The sequence below is a fragment of the Macaca fascicularis genome, chromosome 10, assembly GCF_037993035.2.
Source record: "Macaca fascicularis isolate 582-1 chromosome 10, T2T-MFA8v1.1".
Classification (NCBI taxonomy): Eukaryota; Metazoa; Chordata; class Mammalia; order Primates; family Cercopithecidae; genus Macaca; species Macaca fascicularis.
Window position 1 is genome coordinate 103,755,550 of NC_088384.1, and position 24,093 is coordinate 103,779,642.

At 49.5% G+C, this 24,093-nt stretch overlaps 1 protein-coding gene across 9 annotated transcripts in view; it reads right to left on the bottom strand.

Annotated features, from left to right (window-relative positions):
• SULF2 (sulfatase 2) overlaps positions 1 to 24,093 on the bottom strand; it is a 130,207-nt gene that overhangs the window by 29,152 nt on the left and 76,962 nt on the right. For all 9 annotated transcript variants that reach the window (XM_074005509.1, XM_065523271.1, XM_015429947.3 and 6 more), the window contains 2 exons: positions 17,537 to 17,688; positions 4,879 to 5,048 (listed from right to left, as the gene is read on the bottom strand). In XM_074005509.1, the coding sequence (XP_073861610.1) occupies positions 4,879 to 5,048; positions 17,537 to 17,688 (322 nt within the window). The remainder of the gene's footprint in view (positions 1 to 4,878; positions 5,049 to 17,536; positions 17,689 to 24,093) is intronic.

The window sequence follows — 24,093 nt, forward strand, 5'->3', positions numbered from 1 at the left end:
TTTGAGACGGAGTCTCGCTCTGTCGCTCAGGCTGGAGTGCAGTGGCGCGATCTCAGCTCACTGCAACCTCTACCTCCTGGTTCAAGCGATTCTCCCGCCTCAGCCTCCCAAGTAGCTGGGACTACAGGCGCCTGCCACCACGCCTGACTAATGTTTTTGTATTTTTAGTAGAAATGGGGTTTCACTGTGTTAGCCAGGATGGTCTCATCTCCTGACCTCGTGATCTGACTGTCTTGGCCTCCCAAAGTGCTGGGATTATAGGCGTGAGCCACCGCGCCCGGCCTGTTTTTTTTTTTTGAAATGGAGTCTCGCTGTCGTCCAGGCTGGAGTGCAGTGGTGGGATCTCAGCTCACTGCAGCCTTCGCCTCCTGGGTTCAAGTGATTCTCCTGCCGCAGCCTCTTTAGTAGCTGGCACTTCAGGCATGTGCCACCACACCTGGCTAATTCTTGTAGTTTTAGCAGAGATGGGTTTTGCCATGTTGGCCAGGCTGGTCTTTAACTCCTGACCTCAGCTGATCCACCCTCCTCGGCCTCCCAAAGTTTTGGCATTACAAGCATGAACCACTGCGCCTGGCATGCTGCTTAATCTTGCAGCAGGAGTGTGTGGGGCAAAGTTCTGTCTGAGCACCTGTGACATGAGGGAGGGAGGGACCCCAGGCAGGTATCTATGACGATATCACAGCAGTGGTGGCCCATACCAGCTGCTGGGGTTTGAACCCCAGTTCTGTCTTTGGCCAGTTAGTTCCCTCCCAAGGCATCAGTTCCCTCACTTCCTACCCAAGGAGAATATAGACAGTGCCAGTTCCCAGGATGGCTGTGAGCACTGAGGGAGAGGCTGTAAGGGGAGCCCTTCTAACCATGGCCAGTGCGTGATGACTGCTCGCGAGAGGTTATCACTGGTGTATCCCTTTGTCATTAGTAATCACAGGTGACTCCACGGCAGAAGTCAGGTACACTGGGTCTGTCACTCACTCTGTGAGACAGCGGGCAGGTCCCCAAACTTCTCTGACCCTCTCTGCTTCCTGGTTAGTCAATGGAAGATTAAACCAAAACCAGAGGAATCACTGTGAGCAAACCAAAAGCACCTCCTTGCCACCTCGGTTTATGCCGGGCCCCCAGATCTGAGCTACTGAAAACCGCAGCATGTGGGGGTCTCCTGGGTGGGGTGCACCACTGACAGGAAGCGCTGTTTAAGGCCTCACAAAAAGTGGGCTTCCTCGCCCTGGGTCTGACGGTTCTTGAAGGCCAGGTTCCCTGCAAATCTGGCTCCCCTTCTCAGTCAGGGCTGAAGTAAAGGTTGAGTTTCCACCGCTTTTCACAGTGGGTGTTCCAGGGGCAAGGAGCTCCCGCAAAGAAGAAGAGGAAAAACGAGCCTGGTCAGAGGGACACAGACATGTCTCCTTCCGACCTGGCTCGTTGGGACTTCAGCAGCGTCTCAAATATCGTGATCGTCCAGGGCAGACATTGTGACGCTGCCGCTGGGGTAGCTTGGCAGTTGTGGACACCGTTGCTATGTAAGGCGGGAGGTGAGTCACTGTCTCCAAGGCTCCCCTGGACTCGGTTTTCTGAGCCCCTGGCTGATCTGCAGCCTCCCGCCACTAAATCCATCAGGGCCCACGTTCCTTTCATTACAGAACGGCCAGGCTCCTCTGCGGGCTGGCTCTGCCGTCTCAGGGCCTGACTGCCATGTAGAACGTTCCCAGGAACGAGCTCAGCTCCCCTCTCAGATCTGTCCCACCAAGGAACTGAAAGGAGGCTGCTGGGGGCAGCAGATGGACAGAGATGTTCTCTGTCCCACACAGCCCAACGTGTGGGAAAATTGGTCCCGCAGGCCCAAGGGCCTGGATTCCAGGATGCAATTTTCAGCAATCATCCCTGAATCCAAGAGAAGTCAGGCTGATGTCAGCCCTTGAGAACAGGGAGGGGTGAGTTTGTTCAGAGGATGGCGATTTCTGCAGCCCCAGCTCTGAGACAGAGCTTTTGGAGAAGGACACTGAGGCCAGAAGGCAGCAAAGCCGGGTGGAGCTTGGGGTCAACGCCAGCTTGCCAGTCGCCTGTGTCAAGCCAGGCTCCACAAGGGAGGATGTCAGCATCTTCCCATGGGCTCAGCTGCCCGTTCAACAAAGATCTGAAAACTTCACCTCCTCCAGCATCTCAGGAATGTCTGGTGTATTCACGAAAGGGCATGAAGGAGAGCATCCCCTTCCCTTCTGCTGGGGAAACAGTGAAAGATGGTGGTGTGCTCACAGCCCCTCCACTGTGTGTCTGCGGCCTTCAGCAGCAGCCCCGACACCCCTCGCCCCAAAGCCCTTGAAGCCACAATCAGCGCCCTTTGCAGGGAAGCTCTGAGGGCTGGTGGGCTGTGTCTGCGGGCCTGCCTGTATCTTTGTATTTCTGCCTATGTCTGCGTTTGCATGTGTGTATGTCTGTGTGTCTGTAACTGTGTATTTCTGTGTGTGTCTGCATGTGTGTATGTTTTTTTTTTTAAGAGACAGGGTCTCACTCTGTCACTCAGGCTGGAGTGCACTGGCGCAATCATAGCTCACTGCAGCCTTGACCTCTCAGGCTCAAGCGATCCCTCCACCTCAGCCTTTCCAGTAGCTGGGACTACAAGTGTGCACCACCACCCCTGGCTAATTTTAAATTTTCTGTAGAGAGAGAGTCTCACTAAGTTGCCCAGGACTGCGTGTGTTTCATTGCATGGGTGTCTGCTTGTGTGGTATGCCTCTGTGTGCTTGTATTTGCATGTCTTTGTGTGTGTCCGTATGTATGTGACTGTGTGTGTGAGGGTGCATGGGGAGGGTGCAGGGCCCTGGGGTCTGTGGGGTGGATGGTACCACCACCTACCAACTTTTGACAGAATCCATAAGGCCTGTGCCAGGACAGGGCATGTGCCAGCTTTCTAGGGGAGAGATGGGATAGGAGACCCCTGACAGAAAGATCCAGTGCTCTAACCTTGTGCCCCGGCTCTGTCCCCCGCCCACCCCTTCTTGACTGTCATCATTAAACATCCTAGTTGCAGAACTTTCTCTTTTTTTGGTTTCTTCTGGAAATGATTATACCCCAGAGATAACAGAGCCTTCCAAACATGCCCCTGAGAAGGCAAAGGGGGTTTCTCCACATAAGAGCAGACAGTGCTCGTTTTCAATTTCTGTAATTTTCATTTCAAAGGGAAAATAAACCAACAGGCAATGTCAAACAATTCCACCACAAAATTCCGGCGCTGCTCGCTGCTGCTTGGGGTGAAGCTGGCACCTCTTTTAGAGATGCTGCCAAAGCAAAGTGTCCCTTCCCCCACCCACGGCTTCTCCCTTAGACAGGGCTGAGTGGCCTCCATCCCCTGCAGGGATGAGTTCTAAGTGGGGATGGGGCAGGGTGCCAGCTGCTGGGGGAGGCTGGCCTGCTTGGGGGGAGAGGAGTGGGCTTGGGTTTGGAGGGGGAGCCAGACAGATGTGCACAGAAGCAATGCTGCAGCCCCTGGGACCCAGCTCATCATCATCTGTCAAAGCCTCCTTCCCAGAGACCGGGATGGGAAGGTGAACAGCGCCTTTCATACCCTCTCTGAGCTGCTTCGAGGGCTGTCAAAAAGTAATCACAGGAGGGGCTTGAGGAGGGCGATGTATTCCGATTGTAATGAAGCTAAACAACCTGAATATTCAGGCAGATTCCAAACCGCCCCATCCTTGAGGCCCCAGAATGTCACAGCAAGGGCTGCTGAGTTACCACTAAGCTGGGGGTGGTCTGAGGCAGAGAGAAGCAGGAGAACTTTCCAGGAAGTTTCCCAGCCAGCTGGATGGAGGCCTGCAGGGGTGGGCAGAGGCATGGGAAGCAGAAGTAGGGGCTGGACTTGAATCCTGGCTCTGCCACTTAGAGCTGGGTGACCTCAGGTAAGTTACCTCACCTCTCTGTGCCTCAGTTTATTCATCTGTAAAATGGGAACACCAAGTGTGACAGGCAGCCTCCAAGATGGCCCTCGATGATCCCCACTTCCTGGCCTTCACACTCCTGCGCAGACTCTCCCATGTTGTAGGAGGACTGGTCTGTGTGACCAATAGAATGTGGCAGAGTGATGGTGCCACTTCCAAGATTAGGTTGTAAAAGACACTGCGGCTTCCTTCTTGGCCTCACTCTCTGATCATCTGCTGTGGGCAAGGCCAGTTATCATGCTGTGAGGACACTGTAACATCCTACGGACAGAGGCTCATGTGGCAAGGCCCAGCCATGGGACTGAGCCCCAGTGAAGCCTCAGGTGACTGCAGCCCCAGCTGACACCTTGACTGCAACTTCGGGAGACCCTGGGCCAGGAGCTCAGAAGAGCCACTCCCAGATTCCTGACTCACAGACACCATGAGGTAATTTGTGTTTGTTGTTTTAAGCTGTTAGATTCTGGGATGACTTGTCACATGGCAATAGATAACTGGTACACCAAGGGTCATTGTGAGTATTCAGGGACTGGACACAATGTGAAGGGCTTAGCACAGCACCTGCTACATAGCCCACGGCTCAATAAATGGTGGCAAATAATTAGTCTGGTAAAACTATAGACCCCTTACTCAAAAGAATGTTTTTAGATGTCTTAAATAAAATACACATGGCATTAAATGGAAACCCATTCTACACAGTTCCATCCACAGACCTCTTGGTGGGAGGCCGTGTACCCCAAGTTAAAAATTCTCCTGCCTTGGTCTGTTGGCCAGGCTGTCTGGAGTTGCATCCCAGTTTCACCGTGGACAAGCAGCATGTTCTTGGGGTCTTTCAACCAGGAGGATTAGAGAGAAGGCACAGTGAAGTCATGGTGGTGACAGTACTGTTGCTAAAGCCTGACCCTCCCCCTTCATGCTAAGCAGTGCCTCTGGCAGGCAGAGTGCTGAGGCTTACATGTGCTGAGATGCATTGGGGAAGAGGCGTGAATATTGTGGCGCTGAATCCTCAGGACCGTGGGGGGCTGCATGGCTGATGACCATGAGGACTGGCCTGTGCGGGTACATCTTCTTGGACGTGCGGAAGAAGCTCACACTGTCGTTGGTGATGAGGTCTGTGAGGTAATCCTGGGGGGTGAGGAGAGAAAGGAGAACAGGTGAGGAGCCAGGTATTCATACTGGTGTCCACTATATGCCAGGCACTGTGCTAGGCACTGGGGACACAACAGTGAACAAAACAATTTCTGCCCTTGTGCAGCTGACAGTCTAGGGAGGAGACAGACAAGAAATAAGCAAGTAAAATAAATGAAATGCCAGACAAATGATGCAAATGGTGCTAAGCTCATTGGAGATAAAGCAGAGAAGTGGGTAGGGAGAACAGGGCAGGAATTGCAATATATCATTCAATATAGATATTAAAAGAATAGGCTGGGTGGGATGGCTCACACCTGTGATTCCAGCACTTTGGGAGGCTGAGGTGGGTGGATCACCTGAGGTCAATTTGAGACCAGTCTGGCCAATATGGTGAAACCCCATCTCTACTAAAAATACAAAAATTAGCCAGGCGTGGTGGTGAGCACCTGTAGCCAAGCTATTCAGAAGGCTGAGGCAGGAGAATCACTTGAACACAGGAGGTGGAAGCTGCAGTGAGCCAAGACTGCATGATTGCACTCCAGCCTGGGTGCTGACTCAAAAAAAAAAAGAGATATTAAAAGAATAATAGCTAACAGTACTGAGTGCTTACGATGTGCCAAGGACTGTTCTGTGTTTACCTGTATTTGCTCACTTAATTCTGACATAACTATAGAAAGTAGGTATGATGATAATCCTTATTTACCAGAACAGGAAATTAAGGCACAGAGAAGCTAAGTAAATTGCCCAATGGCACACAGCTAGTAAATGTTGGACCCAGCACTACAGAGTCTTGGCTCATAAGTCTGAAGTTTTTTCAAGGCTCTGGGGACACTGTCATGCAGGGTGGGTATATCCCTAAGTTCCTGGGGTGCCTACAGTGGGGCAGGAGTAGACACGTGTATAAATAAAGAACCAAGGTAGTTAAAAGGTGTGACAGATGAAGGAAATATAATAAAACAGAGAAATGTAACAAAGAGTAACTGGGAGCTGAGGTGAGGGGCATATTTTAGCTGGGGCAGTCAGGGAGGTCCTCTCTGAGGAGGTGACATTTGAGTTGAGACCTGAATGATAAGAAGGAGCTGGGCATAGGAAGATATATGTCACTGGACTTTGCTGGAATCCCCTGGAGAGCTTACTGATACCTGGGCCCACCCCCAGAGATTCTGGTTGGATTGGCCTGTGGTTTGGCTCAGGTATTAAGACTTTTAAAAAACTCCCCAGGGGATTCTAATGGGTATTCAGGATTGAGAATCACTGATCCAGGGAAGAGTTCCAGGCAGAGATAACAGGGCTCTGAGGCAGGAATGTGCTTGCCATGTGTCCTAAAAATAGAAAAGAGGGCAGATGGCAACTGGTTCCTTGGAAAGAGGGTAAAATGCAGAAATGATATAAGGAGCAGCACAAAAAAAAAAAAAAAAAAAAAAAAAAAAAAAAAGGGATGGGGATGCAGTAATGTCTCCAGGAAAATAAGGAACTGACTTACATATTGGGCAAGAGGAGAGAAGAGTTGGAGAAAAAGTAAATAGCCAGAACTGGAGGCTTTAAAAGCTCTGCTAAGAAGTTGAGATTTGCCTAAACTCTTAATTTTTTTTTTTTTTTTTTTTTTGGTCAGGGTCTTGCTCCGTTGCCTAGACTGGAGTGCAGTGGTGAAATCATGGCTCATTGCAGCTTCCATCTCCCAGGCTCAAGTGATCCTCCCACCTTGGCCTCCCAAAGTGCTGGAATTACAGACATAAGCCATAGCACCCATACAACTCTTCCTGAATTTAGTAAATATTTAGCTGCTAATCTTTCTTGAAGGTAATGCGTTCTTGAAACATACCCTCTGCTAGAAAGCAGCTCTGCCAAAAACAATTACTTTAAAAAAGTGATTATTTTCCTGAAAAAAAGGTGAAGAGGTGGCTACAGCTTCCACCCTGAAGTATACAACATATATACATATACTATGATGTATTCACACATCTACAGACACTCTTTCAGGTACACTCATCCACTATATCCATATGCACAAGAATGGCCACTGCAATATTGTTTATAAAACAAAAACATTGCAGTGACCAGCAGGAGGATATATGTTTAACAGTATACATGCATATATATTATACACACAAGTACATATTAGAGACAGGGTCTCGCTCTGTCGCTCAGGAGACATGGAGTGCAGTGGCACAATCATAGCTCAGTGTAACCCTGAGGTCCTCAGCTCAAGTGATCCTCCTGCCTTAGCCTTCTGAGTAGCTAGGACTATAGGCACGTGCCACCACACCCAGCTAATTTTTCATTTTTATTCTTATTTTGTAGAGACAGGGTCTCTACAGACAGTCTTGAGTATCTAACAGTGGTTAGCCCAAGTAGATACAGCTAGCAAGTGGTTGCCCAGGCTGATCTCCAACTCCTGATCTCAAGCAGTCCTCCTGCCTCAGCCTCCCAAAGTGTAGGTATTAAGGCATGAGCCAACACACCTGGTGGCATTGCTTCCATACTATGCAATGCTGTGCAGACATTAAAAAGGGATGTGTAAAGTTGTCCAAGACACATGGTTAAGGCTAAGAGCAAGCAACAGAGTCAAACCCAGAAACATTCTATTTTTTTTGTGGGGGCAGAGGGAAGGGAGGGTGAAGAGGAGAAACCAAACTCTAACCTCATGTATTTTTGAGCATCAAGGAAAAATCTGGAAGGATATCAAAATGCTGATTGAAGACTGGGAAGAGGAGAGAAGCAGAGAAAGTTACTTGCTACTTTATATATTGGTCCTTGAATATTGTTTATGGATTAATTTTGGGGAGTAAAAACAATTTTATAAGGGGGCTCTATAGAATGTATTACATAAAAATAATACATGTTACATAAATCAAAGAGCTGCTGCTATAGTTTTGGAACATGATCTAAAGGTATTAGAAAAGTTCTTAAAATGACAAAGGTAACTTACAGTGGATCTAAAAATGGTGCAAAGCTCTGTACCCTGACATCAACAGTCAGGGCCTGAAGGGGTCAAATCAAGAAATGGCATGAGAACGAGGTGGAACCGCCAGTAGTAGACACTTGCTGCCCCCCGCCAGTGGGGTGGGGTGGGAAGCCACCATTGCTCTTCATAACAGACTCATCTTCACTACTTCATCCTAGAACTATATGCCTGTTTGGCTGTGGTTAAACTTTTTTAAAAATAAAGCTACCATTAACCTCCATTCCTAGGAGAAGATACACAATGGGATTACAAAGCAGTGAAAAAGAACAGAGCTACGTGGATGAACATGGATCAAACATGGATAAATCTTACAACGTTATATTGGGTGAGAAAAGCAGGTTGTGGAAGGATTTGTATATGGTATCATTCATGAAAAGTCTAAGGACACACACACAGCATTGTACATTGTTTGAGACATCTGCATATGGGATGAAATAATAAAGGTACGTGTGGGAAGAAGCTCCAGGATATTGGCTACCTCCAGGGAATGGCTCAGGCCAGGGGAGGAATGAGAGCCAGGAGGGTAGGTCAGGGGCTCCCAGAGTCTCATGTTTGGAAGTGTGTGTGGGGTGATTATGGTACCTGCCTCTCGAGGCTGACAGGAGGGTTAAAGCTCTAATAGATGTGAAGCTCTTGCCACAGTGTCCTGTGCACAGCCAGCTCTCTGTCACCATTCAACTAAGAATCAGGACTGTCTTGGTGGCGAGGCAGATTTTCTCCATGTCTGAGAGCTCCCCTCCTTATCTGTCCTCCTCAGTGGCCACTCCTTGGCTGAGTCTTCCCCGACCTCTGCTGGCTCCACAATGCCACATGACACACCTGCCTCTAAAGCTGCCACCCTGCTCCACCGGCAGGCAGTTAGTGCCAGGTGGGCCAACAAAAGCTGCCCATCCCTCCAGCCACAGGGCTTCAGTCACACCCAGGTATCTAAGGGAGAGACCTGGGGGCCTGGGCCAGGGTGGCAGGGGTGGCATCCAGTGACGCTCAGTGGCAGCCAGGACACAGCCACTGGGTGGACGTGGGGGGTGGGAGGGGCAGGTGACCCCACCCCTGCTGGTCTCTGGTTTGGGCAGTTGAGGGAAGGGTACAGAGAAGGCCTGGGCTGGGCGAAAGGCCGAGTTCAGATATGGGCAAACTGTGTTTGGGGTGCCTGGGGAGAGCCATGAGGAAGGACTCTGAAATTCAGAGCTGCGAGCGGGAGGGTGAGACGGGTGGGGGCCACGCAGGCCCAGGCGTGTTTTCCAGAATCTGGCGCCCAGGAGTCAGGCTCTACCCAGGAGCTCCTGGCCTGCGCAGCTCCACAGGGCTGAGAAGCCACAGCCGGGACCCCGAGGTGCATCTGGCTCCCTCTGGCAGGCACCCTCTGAGCCCCAGGTGATTCCTGCAGGCATCCACAAGCTTCACCGACTGAGCAGCTAGTGTCTGCGGAGACTGCCAGCCTCAGCCCCAGGCAAAAGCGTGTTTCCCTCGAGTGGGCACTCAGTACCGGGCTTCCCTCCAAGGCCAAGGCAGCACGTGTGGGTGGCAGCGGCTCCTCGGGCTCCAGACAACTTGTAATGAATGAACATACGCTCTTGGTATTATGAAATATCTTAGCTCAGCTGACCGTCACAGCAACTTCCACAAGTGGACATTATACCCATTTTACAGATAAGGAAGTGAGGTCCCCAAACGAATAAGCCATACATCCAGAGCTGCAGCCAAGGCCTTTGTATTTTTGGGTCAGGTCCATCTTTTCTTTCCCCCACACAGATAAAATTATTAATGAGAAGCATACATAGTGGTTTAGAGCAAGTATGCACAAACCGTTCCTGTAAAGGGTCGGATAGTCAATATTTAGGCTCTGCAGGCCCCACGTCTCAGTTGCAACTACTCATTACTGCCATTGTGGCTTGAAAGCAGCTATCGGGAAAATGAATGGGCATGTCCGTGCTCCAGTAAAGCTTTATGTATGGATGCAGTTTTAATTTCATATATTTTTCACGTCATGAAAATTACTCTTAAAAGCTTTATTGTGGTAAAAAACCACGAGCGGTATGCTTTTTAACAAAGTTTTATCTGTGAAGTAGAGAACCGTTAACTCTAAGCACCATGTCACACAGCAGATCTCTGGAACTGTTTCATCTTGCATAACTGAAACCTCATACATCTTGAACAGCAACTCCCCAGCTCCCCCTCCCCTGGGCCCTGCCAACCACCATTCTCCTTTTTGCTGCTATTGTCTGACTAATTTAGCTGCCTCATGTAAGTGGAATCATGCAGTATTTGTCCTTCTGTGTCTGGTTTATTTCACTTAGCATATAAGGTTCATCCACGTTGCTGCATATCATAAGATTGCCTTATTTTGTTGTTTTATTTTGAGACAGAGTCTTGCTCTGTCGGCCAGGCTGTAGTGCAGAGGTACGACCTCAGCTCACTGCAGCCTCTGCCTCCCCGGTTTCAAGCGATTCTCCTGCCTCAGCCTTCCAAGCAGCTGGACTACAGGCATGCACCACCATGTCCAGCTAATTTTTGTATTTTTAGTAGAGAGACGGGGTTTCACCATGTTGGCCAGGCTAGTCTCGAACTCCTGACCTCAAGTGATCCACCTGGTTTGGCCTCCCAAAGTGCTGGGATTACAGGCATGAGCCACTGCGCCCAGCCGGATTTCCTTCTTTTTAAAGGCTGAATAACATTCCTTTTTTGTATATACCATGTGAAAACTGCTCTTCTTTTGATTGTTTTTCAACTAGTTGAAAATTAAAAACCATTCTTAGCTCAGGGGCCATACAAAAACCACTAGTCTGGGCCCACGGGCTGTGGTTTAGTGCATGGACTTTGAAGCCAGATGGCCTGGGTTCGAATCCTGCTTTATCACTTACTAGGCTGTGTGGCCTGGTTACATTACTTAGCCTCTCTGGGGCTCAGTTTTCTCATCTGACAGTTGGGAATACTAACAGTATATACCTCACAGACTATGGTGAGAAACGCATGGGTTAATTTATGTAAAATGATTCAAACAGTATCTGGTACATGATATGTCTAAATGAGTGTTAGTCATTATTCCCCAAGAACCATATGCCTGCAGTTTCTTTGTGAAAATTAAAATAGTACAAAGGACAGTGAAGTCTCATTTGATTAGATTACTCCTTACTGACCCCCCACCCACCCCCATAACTTTGGCTCTTCTGTCCCCTACTGAGAATAACCTTTCCAGTGTTTTATTAGGTAAGTTATAGTATCACTTAATGCATCTTTTTATATTATTAATCGCAGCATACTGTACATATTCATTTATCTGACAATACAGCAGTGAACAAAACAAATGAGCATTCCTGCCTTCAAGGGGCTCGTATTCTTATGAGAAGAGACAGATACTTTACAAATGAATCAGTAATATACACAGCGTATAACATGTCAGATGGTGATGTGTTGCAGTAAGGAGTGTGTGTGGGGGTGCCCTTATACAAGGTGGTCCAGGAAGGCTGAAGTGAGGTGACATTTCATTAAGGACCTGCGGAGTTCTGGAACTTGCTTTTCCCATTCTGCCTGCTGGGCTCAGGACATAAGGCAGACCTGCCCCATCCTGCCCAGGATCTTCCAGGGGAGGGATGCTTCATGGTCATTTAGTTATTTCGTGTATTGGTGGACTTTGCCGATTTCTTTCAGTAACAAACAAAGCTATAACCAACTGCTCTGTCACGCCATCTCCTGCATATGACTGAGGCTTCTCCAGACAGACAGAGAAGTGTACATGCTGCGGCAAGGGGTGGGGCACATTTAAGTTCATAGAATCTGCCGGGTTGCCCCCAGACTGGCTGTGCACTGCCATCACCTCCCTGCAGAGTCACCCAACACCCAGGCCTGCTTTGACCAGCCACCTGGAAGCTTCTTCGGGGGACTCAACCCTAGGTCATTCTCACTTCGCTTCCCACCAACAACTGTCTTCCCTTCTCCAACCCTCTTCTGCCTTTAGTGCTTGTCCTGTATCACTGTTTTCTCATCACCACCGCCTCTCTGTCTGCCCTTGACATCTGGACTCCTTTGGTGGCATGTACCCACCTGAGGATTAGTGACTTGGGACAGAGTCCTCAGAGGCCTTCTGAGGGGGGCTTACGAAGGGCTGAGCTTCCTCCCTGCCTGGGCCTCTCAACAAGCCCCTCCCCGAGGCCAGCAGTGACGCTCTGCCTTGCCAGAGGCATCTTACTGCCTGAGTCTAGGGCCCAGGGCACAGGGCTCCTGAGCTCTGCCTCGGCTGGAACCCCGGGCTCACGCCTGTTCCCTTGACACCTGGGCTCCTGCTGCCCACTGCTACCCTCAGGATTTGAACCCTGGACCTGAGCCAGTTCTGACTTCACCGTCCCGCCCTCTGACCACATCCCTGTTAGAGCGTCTGTTCCCAGGCCCCTGGTAACTGGGGGGGTGTGGACAGGAATCCTCTCACGCCTCTCTCACAGGGCTGTACTCATTCACACGAGGAGATGTGTGGGGGCGGGACACTGGGCAAAAGGACGGACGTTCTATGTCCCCATGCTTAGCCCCAAAAGAACCCTGAGCACCCCGGGATAACCTGATTATTGGGCTGCTCTGAGACGAGGCGTGGATGTGGTGAAGAATTTTAAAAAGGAGGGAATGTGTTTTTCAGGATATTTAGAGAATCCGCCTGCACTGAGGCTGGGAGGAGGGAAACAGCGTGCTTAGCCCTGGGACTGGAATTTATATTCCAAGGAGTCCATGCTGGACTGCCTCATCAGAACTTTGGAATTAATTCACTTGGGAGGCCGCAGGCCTACTATGTGCAGAGTAAGACTTGAGGGCAGGCGGAAGGCGGCTTCTGCCCCCTGGGCCTGGACCCATCAGACTTATGGGAAGCTGAGGATGACCTGTCAGAGGCAGAGGGATCTCCATGTGTGCCGGTGTTTCCAGAACAGAAGCGGGACAGAGTGTTTTTTGGCCATTGAGCACCTAGTCAGCCTTCTCCTGGTGGAAACTCCATTCTTATGTGGGGCTCTATTCTCAGCCAAGGTTCCAGGGTAGAGCTCCTGCTACCCCCACGTCTGGCTCAGGAGTGGACCATGTGACTTATAGTCCAGGGAACCAGTCGTCCTCCCGGCTACACTGATTGGCTCAGGGACAGACATGGGACTGATCCAGAGCCAATGAGATGCACTGAGACTCACTGGGAATCCTGGGAGACAGATTCCCACGCCTGCAGCTGGCCAGGAAACTGGGAGGATGTAAGGAAGGTTACATTGCTACCAGGAGGAGAGAGAGCGTCTGTGAATACAGCCGAGTAGAAGAAAACAGAGCTGACAGTAGAGGGAAACCAACTCCATGGGGGTTCATTTGAACTCCTGGATCCACCCATGCCTGATACCCCTACAGCTGGTTTTCAGTTAAACAGGTGAATATATTTCCTCTTTGATTAAGCCAATGGGAGTTAAATTTCTGTTCATAAACAACTGCAAGCGCCTAGTCTGATTACAAAAAATTACCCTATAGTGGCCGGGTGCTGTGGCTCACGCCTGTAATCCCAGCACTTTGGGAGGCCAAGGTGGGTGGATCACTGAGGTTGGGAGTTCAAGACCAGCCTGACCAACATGGAGAAACCCCATCTCTACTAAAAATACAAAATTAGCTGGGCGTGGTGACACATGCCTGTAATCCCAGCTACTCAGGAGGCTGAGGCAGGAGACTCACACGAACCCAGGAGGCGGAGGTTGCAGTGAGCCAAGATCGTACCATTGTACCCCAGCCTGGTCAACAAGCGCAAAAACTGTCTCAAAACAAAAACAAAAACAAAAAACAACAACTAAGATGATTGTAATAACCAGCAAGCTTGTAGGTTGAAATGGCTCATACTGGGGATGACAAAATAGATGGGTGTGATGTGTGTGTGTGTGTGTGTGTGTGCATTAATGATGTGTGCACATCACTTAATGGTTTATATCACATCTTCATGTGCCAGACTGTGAGCTCCAGGAGGACCATGGCTGGGTCTGTTTTCATTCACCCTGGAATAGCCAGCACTTGGCATGGTGCCTGGCACACAGCAGGCTCTCAATGAATACTTGTTGGGGGTGGTGAATGAATAATGGAATCAAGTTTGACTAGTCCACTCCCCTCATATGATTGTTCTGAGTATCAGAAGTACTACATGTTAAACACCCAGCAGGGTGCCTGGTACACAGTAGGTGCTCAGTAAATGGAAGTGCACATGACTAAGTATGCAAGCGTATGCTCGTTTGTCAGATTTGGGAGTTGAGGCTCTTAGGAGTAGGCAGCATGTCCAAGATCACGTAATATGTGTCCAGGTTGGGGCTCTGAGCTTGATCCCACTGACTCCAAATGTGAAACTCACTGTACAGTCCCTGGAGGGTGTTGGCAGAATAATGACATGATGGGCTGAAGGGCCGCAGGCCTGTGGGTCAGGCGTGCTCAATTCATGCAGGATTTTAGAAGAGTCTGAAGTAGCTGCCAATATTTACCAATCAGGAGATTTCATAGGTAAAAAATACAAATTTGCAGCTTCTGCCGAAAAATAGGAAAACTGGCCGTCTGGGTCCACAGTTCTACCTGGGCCCGATCTGCCCCTTTTAGACAGACGCCTTCTCCACAGTCCCCACCAGTCCCTATTGTCCACTCACTCCCGGCTTGCTACCCTCTTTCAATGATTGCCTGTTCTCTAGTGACTTTAACCTGGGGAGTCACAGTAGGCAGGGCCCAGGACTGGTGGCAGTGTGGAGGGGAAAAGAGAAAGAAGGATGGATTTGGCAGCCAGTCTGGGGAAAGAATGTACCAGCTGTGGGGGGATGTCAGAGCTGACTCTGATGATTCGGATGGGGCAGGAAGATTTGTTCATTTCTATGTTTCTTTTAAAATGGGACATCTGGATGAAACCTCACCGTCAGCCTCTCCTCCTCCTCCTCCTCCTCCTCATCTAAGCCAGGGGTCAGCAAACTACAGCCAAGCAGGTCCACTGCCTGTTTTTGGAAACAAAGCTTCCTTAGAACGTGGCCATGCTTATTTGTTTGCATATTACCCATGGCTGCTTGCACACTATAATGGCAGACTTCAGCAGTGGTAACAGGACTGTAAGCCTTGTCAAGTCTAAAATATTTAGTATCCGGCCCTTTACAGAAAATATTTGTTGCCCTGATCTAAGCCACTACATACTAAGTATTTACTACGTGCAAGGGGGTGCTTCTAATGTTCTACATGTATTAACTCATGTGATCCTCAAAAGCCTCTGTGGTAAAACCATAAGGAAACACCACTACACGCCCAGCAAAGCAGCCTGACAAAAAAGACACCACCAAGTGCTGATAAAGGATGCAGAGCAACTCCCATTTCTGGTTGGGAATGTAAACTGGTGCAACCTTTTTTTTTTTTTTTTTGAGATGGAGTCTTGCTCTGTTACCCAGGCTGGAGTGCAGTGGCGCGATCTCGGCTCACTGCAACCTCTGCCTCCTGGGTTCACGCCATTCTCCTGCCTCAGCCTCCTGAGTAACTGGGATTACAGGCACCCGCCACCACGCCGGGCTAATTTTTGTATTTTTAGTGGAGACAGGGTTTCACCATGTTGGCCAGGCTGGCCTCGAACTCCTGACCTAAAGTGATCCACTCGCCTCGGCTTCCCAAAGCACTGGGATTATAGGCATGAGCCACCGCGCCCGGCCGGGTGCAACATCTTAACACATCCTATGTCCCAGCAACTCTTCTTCGGGTGTGTAACCAAAATAAATGGGCACATATGTCCACTAAAAGCCATGGACAAGGATGTTCATGGCAGCTTAGTTTATAACAGACCCAAACTGGAGACAACCAAATGTCCATGAGTTGTTGAAGGGATAAATACAGATCTCACAGACACCGCACTGGGTGAAGAAAAGTAGACGCAGAAGAGAACAGACTATACGATTCCATTTAGGTGCAGTTCTAGAACAGCCAAAACGAATCCACGGTGACAGAAGTCGGAGTAGATGCCATCCCCAGGGTGGGGTTCATGACTGGAGAGGGGTCCCAGGGAGTCTTCCGGAAATGCTGTACGTCTTGATCGGAGCCGTGGTGAGACAGATGCACGCATATTTGAAACAGATGCACACGTATGTGAAAATTCACTGAGCGGTCCACTTAAGATCTGTGCGTGCTACCTCATGTCAATTCATCTTAAATTAAAACTAGAAAAAACGACGACTGAGGATCAGCCACCTCAGCAGGTGCTTAGGCAGGAACCACTCACTCTGAACACGCACACGCCCTGTGCTCAGCAACGCTGCTGTGAGGAGCGGGTGTAACAGAAACGAACCCCTGTGCTCACCAGGAACTAGGTTCTAGACGGTGCTCAGCGGCACTATGTGTAATAACCCTAAACTGGAAATACCTAAATGCCCAATGAAAGTAGAATAAATAAACAAATTGCGGTATAAGCGCATGACGGAATGCTGGGCAGCAAGAATGAACTCAACATAATACCAAGCAAGAGAAGCCAGAGGCAGAGAGAATCTGTAACGCTAAGAGTCTGAATCATCGTTATGCTCGTGGGAGGGCTGTCGAGTGGGGGGAATTCCGTGAGGGGACTGCTGCGGGCGGTGGTGACATTCTCTTCTTGGCCTACCTGGGTGCTCGTTACACATGTCCGTTCAGTTTGCAACAAGCCCTTGAGTGGTACACTCTGTATATGTACTTTCTGTAAGAATATTCTGTCTGGGCAAAATGTTAAAAAACCAAACTCTTGGAAACAGAGACTATTCTTTGAGAAATGAATACACTTTTCTTTTTTTTTTTTTTTTGAGATGGAGTCTTGCTCTGTAGCCCGGGCTGGAGTGCAGTGGCCAGATCTCAGCTCACTGCAAGCTCCGCCTCCTGGGTTTAGGCCATTCTCCTGCCTCAGCCTCCGGAGTAGCTGGGACTACAGGCGCCCGCCACCTCGCCCGGCTAGTTTTTTGTATTTTTAGTAGAGACGGGGTTTCACGGTGTTAGCCAGGATGGTCTCGATCTCCTGACCTCGTGATCCGCCCGTCTCGGCCTCCCGAAGTGCTGGGATTACAGGCTTGAGCCACCGCGCCCGGCCCACTTTTCTTTTCTTTTTTAAAGACACAGTCTTGCTCTGTCACCCAGGCCCAAGAGCAGTGGCAAGATCTTGGCTCACTGCAGCCTCAAACTCCCAGGCTTAGGCAATCCTCCCATCTCAGCCTCTCCAGTAGATGGGACCATAGGCATGTGCCACCACACCTGGCTAGTTTTTGTATTTTTTGTAGAGACAGGGTCTCGTCATGTTGCCCAGGCTGGTCTTGAACTCCTGGACTCAAGTGATTTGCCCACCTTGGCCTCCCAAAGTGCTGGGATTACAGGTGTGAGCCACCGTGCCTGGCTGAGAGATGAAAAAACTGAGAATGAGGAGGTGGATGTAAAATGCTCAAGGTCACACTTCTAAGTGTCTGAGTCACAATCTGAACCTAGGTAGTCTGGCTCCCGAGTTGGGCCCCTAACTGCTGGGCCTCACGGTCTCTCCCAGGCCGGAAAGGTCGCAGCTTACCTTGGAGTAGTCGGAGCCGTGCTTCTCTTTCACCCCGTTCCGACACAACGTGTAGTTATAAAAGCGGGAGTTTTTAAGAAGTCCGACCCACTCCTTCCAGCCGGGCGGCACGTAGGAGCCGTTGTATTCATTAAGATACTTCCCGAAGAAAGCTGTGGAGAGAGATGGATCAGGAGGCCACGTGAGAAAGTGCCTGACGATGTTTATTAAACCATTGTATTGAGTATGCACACCTGCTCTGCCATGGAGCCCCCTGGCACACGGGGCCAATGGATCCCTTCTCCAATGTTATTACATGCATTGAATACAAGACATAGGGTTACAGAGAAAATCAATTGTTTGGAAATACGGTTATCAAAACACCAAAAGCATTTGCTATACGGCGTGTCTTTGAGTTTTATTTCAGACGGAGTCTTGCTCTATTGCCCAGGCTGGAGTGCAATGACACGATCATGGCTCACTGCAACCTCTGCCTCCTGGGTTCAAGCGATTCTCCTGTCTCAGCCTCCTGAGAAGCTGGGATTACAGGCGTCTGCCACCATGCCTGGCTAATTTTTTGTATTTTTAGTGGAGACGGGGTTTCACCATGTTGGCCAGGCTGGTCTCGAACTCCTGACCTCAGGTGATCTGCCTGCCTTGGCTTCCTAAAGTGTTGGGATTACAGGCATGAGCCACCATACCTGGCCTACTGTGTCTTTTAAAACCTTGTAGACTGTGATCATTTCAAAACAGTTACAAGTGAAAATATTTGATTTTGTGATATCTGCAACAACTGCAATGGGATATTAAAATACTGGTTTCTACAGATGACAAAGCTATAGATTCTGCCAACATACTGTGGTTTATGGCCTATGCTCATATTGGAAGCAAATGCTAAGTTTCAGCTATAGGTTAGTGAAAATGAGACTGTAATTATTTTTCCCCATTGAAGTTTGTGGATCCCTTGGATTCTGTCTACTACACAGCAACCAGAATGGCAAACATTAAAAAAATGGGCAACACTAAGTATGGGTGGGGATATGGGACAACTTGAGCCCTCACACACTGGGTGGCTGCCCCAACTGGTCCAGCCACGGTGGGGAACTCTTTGGCCGTGTCTGCTAAATTTGAACGCATTGATAACTTCTACCAAGCAATTTAAATCTTGGGTATTTACCCAATAGAAAAGTATTCGTACATTCACCTAAAGTCAGGTGTAAGACATGATAGCACATTTGTAATAGTAAATAAGTAGAAACAAATGAAATGTTTATCAACAAAAGGATGGGTAAAGAAATTGTTGCGTATTTAGAGAATGGAAGGCTGCATTGAAACCTGAATGAAAGACCTAGTGCTACATTCAAGAACAGGGATGCATCTCAGCAACCTAAGAATGTTAAGAGAAATAAACCAGATACAAAAGAATACATGCCATATGACCTCATCTATGAGAACAGGCCAAACTAACCTATGGTGTTAGAATAAAAACAGTGGGTATCCTGGAGACGGGGGGATGGTGGGTGGGAGCAGCAAGGGGTGTTTAATGAATGGTCTTGTTCTGTGTCTTGCTGGAGCAGGTGGTTCAGTTGGTGACACCTCACTGGCCTGGACATTTGGGAGCCGTGCACTTTTCCACATGCATGTGTTACATCAACAACAAAGCTTAAAGAAAATCATCCTAATTCATCGGGAAGGGGATGTGCCTAAAAACTCTCTGTGATGAGGAGACAGACAAGTCCTCTTCATGGTCTTCTTCTGTTTTTATTTTGCCTGTACATTTTTTTTTCTTTGAGACACATCTCACTCTGCCACCCGGGCTGGACTGTAGTGGCACCATCACGGCTCACTGCAGCCTCAACCTCCCAGGCTCAAGTGATCCTCCCGCCTCATCATCCCGAGTAGCTGGGACGACAGGCACATGCCACCATGCCTGGCTTATTTTTGTAGTTTTTGTAGAGAAGGGGTTTCACCATGCTGCACAGGCTGTTCTTGAACTCCTGAGCTCAAGCGATCTGCCTGCCTCAGCCTCCCAAAGTGCTGAGATTACAGGCGTGAGCCATGGTGCCTGGTTTGCATGTACAATAACTGCCGACTAGAGACAGCAATCCTATTCTAGTCCTCTCTTTCTAGATGAGGACGCCGCGGTTCTGAAATTTCTGACGAGTATTGTTGAGAGCACAGAACACGAGCGTTCCAGGCAGTTGTAGGGATGTAAGGAGATCTTGCTAACAGAAGCTCGGCGCTGGGCCTTGTGCATGTGAGTACTCAGCTAAGAACTCAGGATGAAAAGAGAAAGGCCGGGGAGGTGAACCCCCAGAGGAAGGACAGTGGGTGGGATGGGGCTCTGGTGCCCCTAGAGGAGAGGACAACCCATCCACCAGTGTCCCTGGAGAAAGTACAGAGCCACCTGGCCGTGTGAGAGCTGCGATGGAGCTGGCTCCCTCTGCAGGGGTTTTCCTGGTGACCTGGAAGATGTCTGACACTTTCCGGGAGGGGGAAGACCCCTTAGGAACCCAAGCAGCGGGATTCTGGAACTCCCAAAATACAAGGCAAAGGGGAGCACTTCATTAAATAACTCGCCCACCATGCAGGGCTGGGAGGTGACCACTCCAGAGGGAGGAGCTGATGAAACACCTCCTAGAAGGATCTGGGTACACAGGAGAGGTGAAAATAGGAAGGGAGGATCCCCTAGCAGCCTCAGGGGTAAGGTCCAGGATGGAACCTCCCTTTCTGTGGGAGGATGGAGCAAAAATAAACGGGAAGAACCTGGCGTTCTGCAGAGGAGGAGGCGGGGAACCGGCTGCAGTCTCTGAGTCATATCCAGTTTTCACAGAGTGAAATGTAATTAGGTGGTGGGTGCCTAATTAAACAGCGACTGGGCGTCCCTGGCTAGGTGTCAGGGAGTCACTGATGGAGTGGGAGGCAGCATGAGAGTCCTGGGCAAGCTAAAGGCCTGCACTTCTCTTTCTCTGGCACCTGGAATGTTGGAGATGCCTCAATGCATCCAGCTCCTCAAAGCAGTGGCTCTTGGCCAGAAGGTGGGTAATCTCTGTCCCCAGGAGACACTTGGCAATGTCTGGAGACATTTTTGGTTTCATCACAACTTGGTGTGCTATTGATATCTGGTGGGTGGAGGCCAGGGATGCTGCTCAATATTCGCCGACGCGCATGGCAGCCCCCACGCTACGAAGACTGAGCCAGGACAAAATGTCAGCAGCCCCTAATCCAATAACCCTTTTTTTTTTTTTTTTTTTTTTTTTTTTTTTGGAGAGAGGGTCTCTGTTTTCCAGGCTGGAATGCAATGGCGTGATCTCGCCTCACTGCAACCTTCACCTCCTGGGTCCAAGGGATTCTCTTGCCTCAGCCTCCTGAATAGCTGGGACTATAAGCGTGTGCCATGATGCCCGGCTAATTTTTGTATTTTGAGTAGAGACGAGGTTTCACCATGTTGGCCAGGCTGGTCTCGAACTCCTGACCTCAAGTGATCCACCTGCCTCGGCCTCCCCAAGTTCTGGGACTACAGGCATGAGCCATCGTGCATGGCTGAGAAACCCTCTCTTATTTAAATAAACCTGTCTATGGTCCAACCCTCTAGCATCTCACCCTTCAGGTCTTTAGAGCCATGTTGTGAGAGCCAGGAAGGCCCCTGGAGACCAAATGTAGGTCAGGAAACCAGATTTCCTAAACCTAGTGACCTTGACCCCCACCTCTGACGCTGCCCTCCATGTGGGGGGCTCCACTCCTGTAACATTCCTGGCCTCTCTCCATGCTCTCCTGTACCTCCTCCGAGGGGGACAATATACAGCAGAGGTCACCAAACCTTTTCTGTAAAAGCCAGATAGTCAATATTTTAGGCTTTGTGGTCCAGAGGGTCAAAAGGTCTCTGTGACAACTACTAAACCCTGCTATTGTTAAAAAGAAAAAAAAAAAAAAGTCACAGACAAGATATAAACAAGTGGGCGGGGCTATGTTCCAATAAAGCTTCATTTACCACAACAAAGGGAGGGCCTGGTTAGGTCCACTGGCTGTGGTTTGCTAACCCCTAGCATGTGTCTGGTGGGTTTGAAGGGCCAAAGTGGGCATGGGTAGCCCAATCCTTCCTGTGCTTTTCCTCTGGGGACTGAACTGCCCCCAGGGAGTGCTAGCTTTCAGGAGGCTTGTCCTGTCCGCGTGGGGAGGAGAGGTGTGGACCAGCATGAGTAAAAAGTCCGTCACACTCGGAGTTTAGTCAGGAAGCCCAAACGCCCTCAGAAGGAAGCCATGCCCTCAAACCTAGCCTTCACCAGATTCATCGGAGTGCAGTGTTGACTGGCATCTGCTGACTCCCGGGTTTGATTTCTTAATCGGCTCAGGACCTCAACAAGGAAGAGGGTAAAATAAGCCCCCTCATAAATTGGTATTCCCATTTTTCTAAGAAAAAAATGAGCTTTATTATTGTTATTACTATTATTTTTTTGAGATGGAGTCTTCCTCTTGTACCCAGTCAGGAGGACACTGGTGTGATCTCAGCTCACTGCAACCTCCGCTTCCCAGGTTCTAGCAATTCTCGTGCCTCAGCCTCCTGAAGAGCTGGGATTACAGGCGTGACCATCACGCCCAGCTAATTTTTGTATTTTTAGTAGACACAGGTTTTTGCCATGTTGGCCAAGCTGGTCTTTAACTCCTGACCTCTGGTGATCCGCCTGCCTTGGCCTCCCAAAGCGCTGGGATCACAGGTGTGAGCCACCCCGCCTGGCAGAGTTTTATTATTTTTCACTCTTCTTTTTTCTCCATTTCCCCTATGCCCCACTTTGCCCTTTAGAAATGCAATTATAACCTTTTACCTCCCCTACACCAGACAGTCTCTTCAGGCCAAGTTCATCTAATCACCCGCTTAGAGGCTCCGGAGCGGAACTCTTACTCACCAGGAGGTTGCCTCAAGAGACAATGGTCCATCTACAACCCAAAGTATGCCTGCTGTGAAACTCCCTCCCAGGTGCAGAGCTTCTGGCCACCCTTAGAACCTAGTTCCACCCACAAAGGCACCAGTGGCTGTCAGCTGACTTCCCGGTGGATGAAGTACTTGAGTGAGATATGCGGACCCCCCAGCACTCACTTCCTCCCCTGTGTGCCATTCATGCCAGGCTCCCTTTTAAAAGCACCTCCTTTCTGCTCCTAAAAGCAAAGCAGTACTCTTAAGGCAGGAAGACTGTACTTCTTCCCTTAAGCTAGCTTTGGAATAAAAAATCACTTTCCTTATACCAGATCTCGCTCTTACTACCTGCGTTTTGGTTACACCCCCCCACAGAGCCCCGACACTTTCTACTCAGAGCAAACAATACTGGCAGTGATGTAAAAGATTCCTTTTGAAACAACTGAAGTCCAGGGTGAAACAATCTGGAGTAAAACGTTAATAGAATCAGTGTAACTGGGCATGGTAAACATCATAATGGTGGCACTTGAAATTGCTGAATTTGAGGTCTCACTGCCCTAGGGAAGGTATGCATGCCTATATCCATTCGGCAAGTATTGATTAAACACCTATGGTATGCAGGGAGCTGTCCCAGGCACTGGAATCACAGGAGTGAACAAGACCACCAGGATCCCTTCTGCCCTCGTGCAGCTAATGTTCTAGTGGGAAACAGTGACAAATGCGATGAAGAAAATAATGGAGAATGACAGGACAGAGTGGCCCCACACGGTGCTGTGAGAGGCCCCGCTGGGCTGAAGAACACGAGTCAGAGGGGATAGGAGGAAAACTGCTCCAGGCAGAGGGAACTGGCAGGTGCAAAGGCCCTGAGGCCGGTACAAGTGCGGGGGCATCCTGGAACCCAAGGGGACAGTGAGGGAGGGAGGAAATGGCATTGCAGGGAAGAGGGGACAGATCCCATAGGGTCCTGGAGACTGTCTTGAGGAGTGGCGGGGTCCACACCTCTCCTGGAATATTGCATGCCAGATTTTGCCTTTTGTGCATTTTCCTGGAAACAGGTCCACAGCTTTTGACACATTCTGAAAGGAGCCCAGACCACAAGTCATTTAAGAAGCACAGATTTTCACCCCCTCAGTTTGCAGAAAAGTGAACTGAAAGAGAAAAAAGCTTCCCTGAACTCCCCACTGGGGAACTGGGTTTCCCGCTACACTCCCACATCTTCCAAGTCCCCACCCACTGAAGCCACTGGTTCTTGAAGACTTGGGCCAAGGTCTTTCTGATGAATGCTAGAGTTCAGCTTCTTGGCTTGGCTGCTGGGATAAGAATTTCTTCGTGGGGAGTGGGTGCGGGTCCTCCTCCTGCCCATGGAAGCTCACTCCTGCCCATTCTTTTCAGTGCCACAGATGTCAGCATGTCCCAAGATGTTTCCTCTGCTAGAATCTCCCCTTTCACATCTCTTTCCTTTCTCCAACCCCCAACCCTTAAAAGCCCCAAAAGGGTGTATTATTCAGTCTCCACTAGGCTCCAGAAAACAGAGCTTCAGTCAGAGGCTTTTAGTGCCAAATTAGATTTTGCTCTCATTTGATTAGATTTCCCCAAGGCACTTTTAAAAATGGTTATTCCGGCACCAGTGGAGGTGGGAGAAGCAAATTAGCATGGGCCCTGGGGC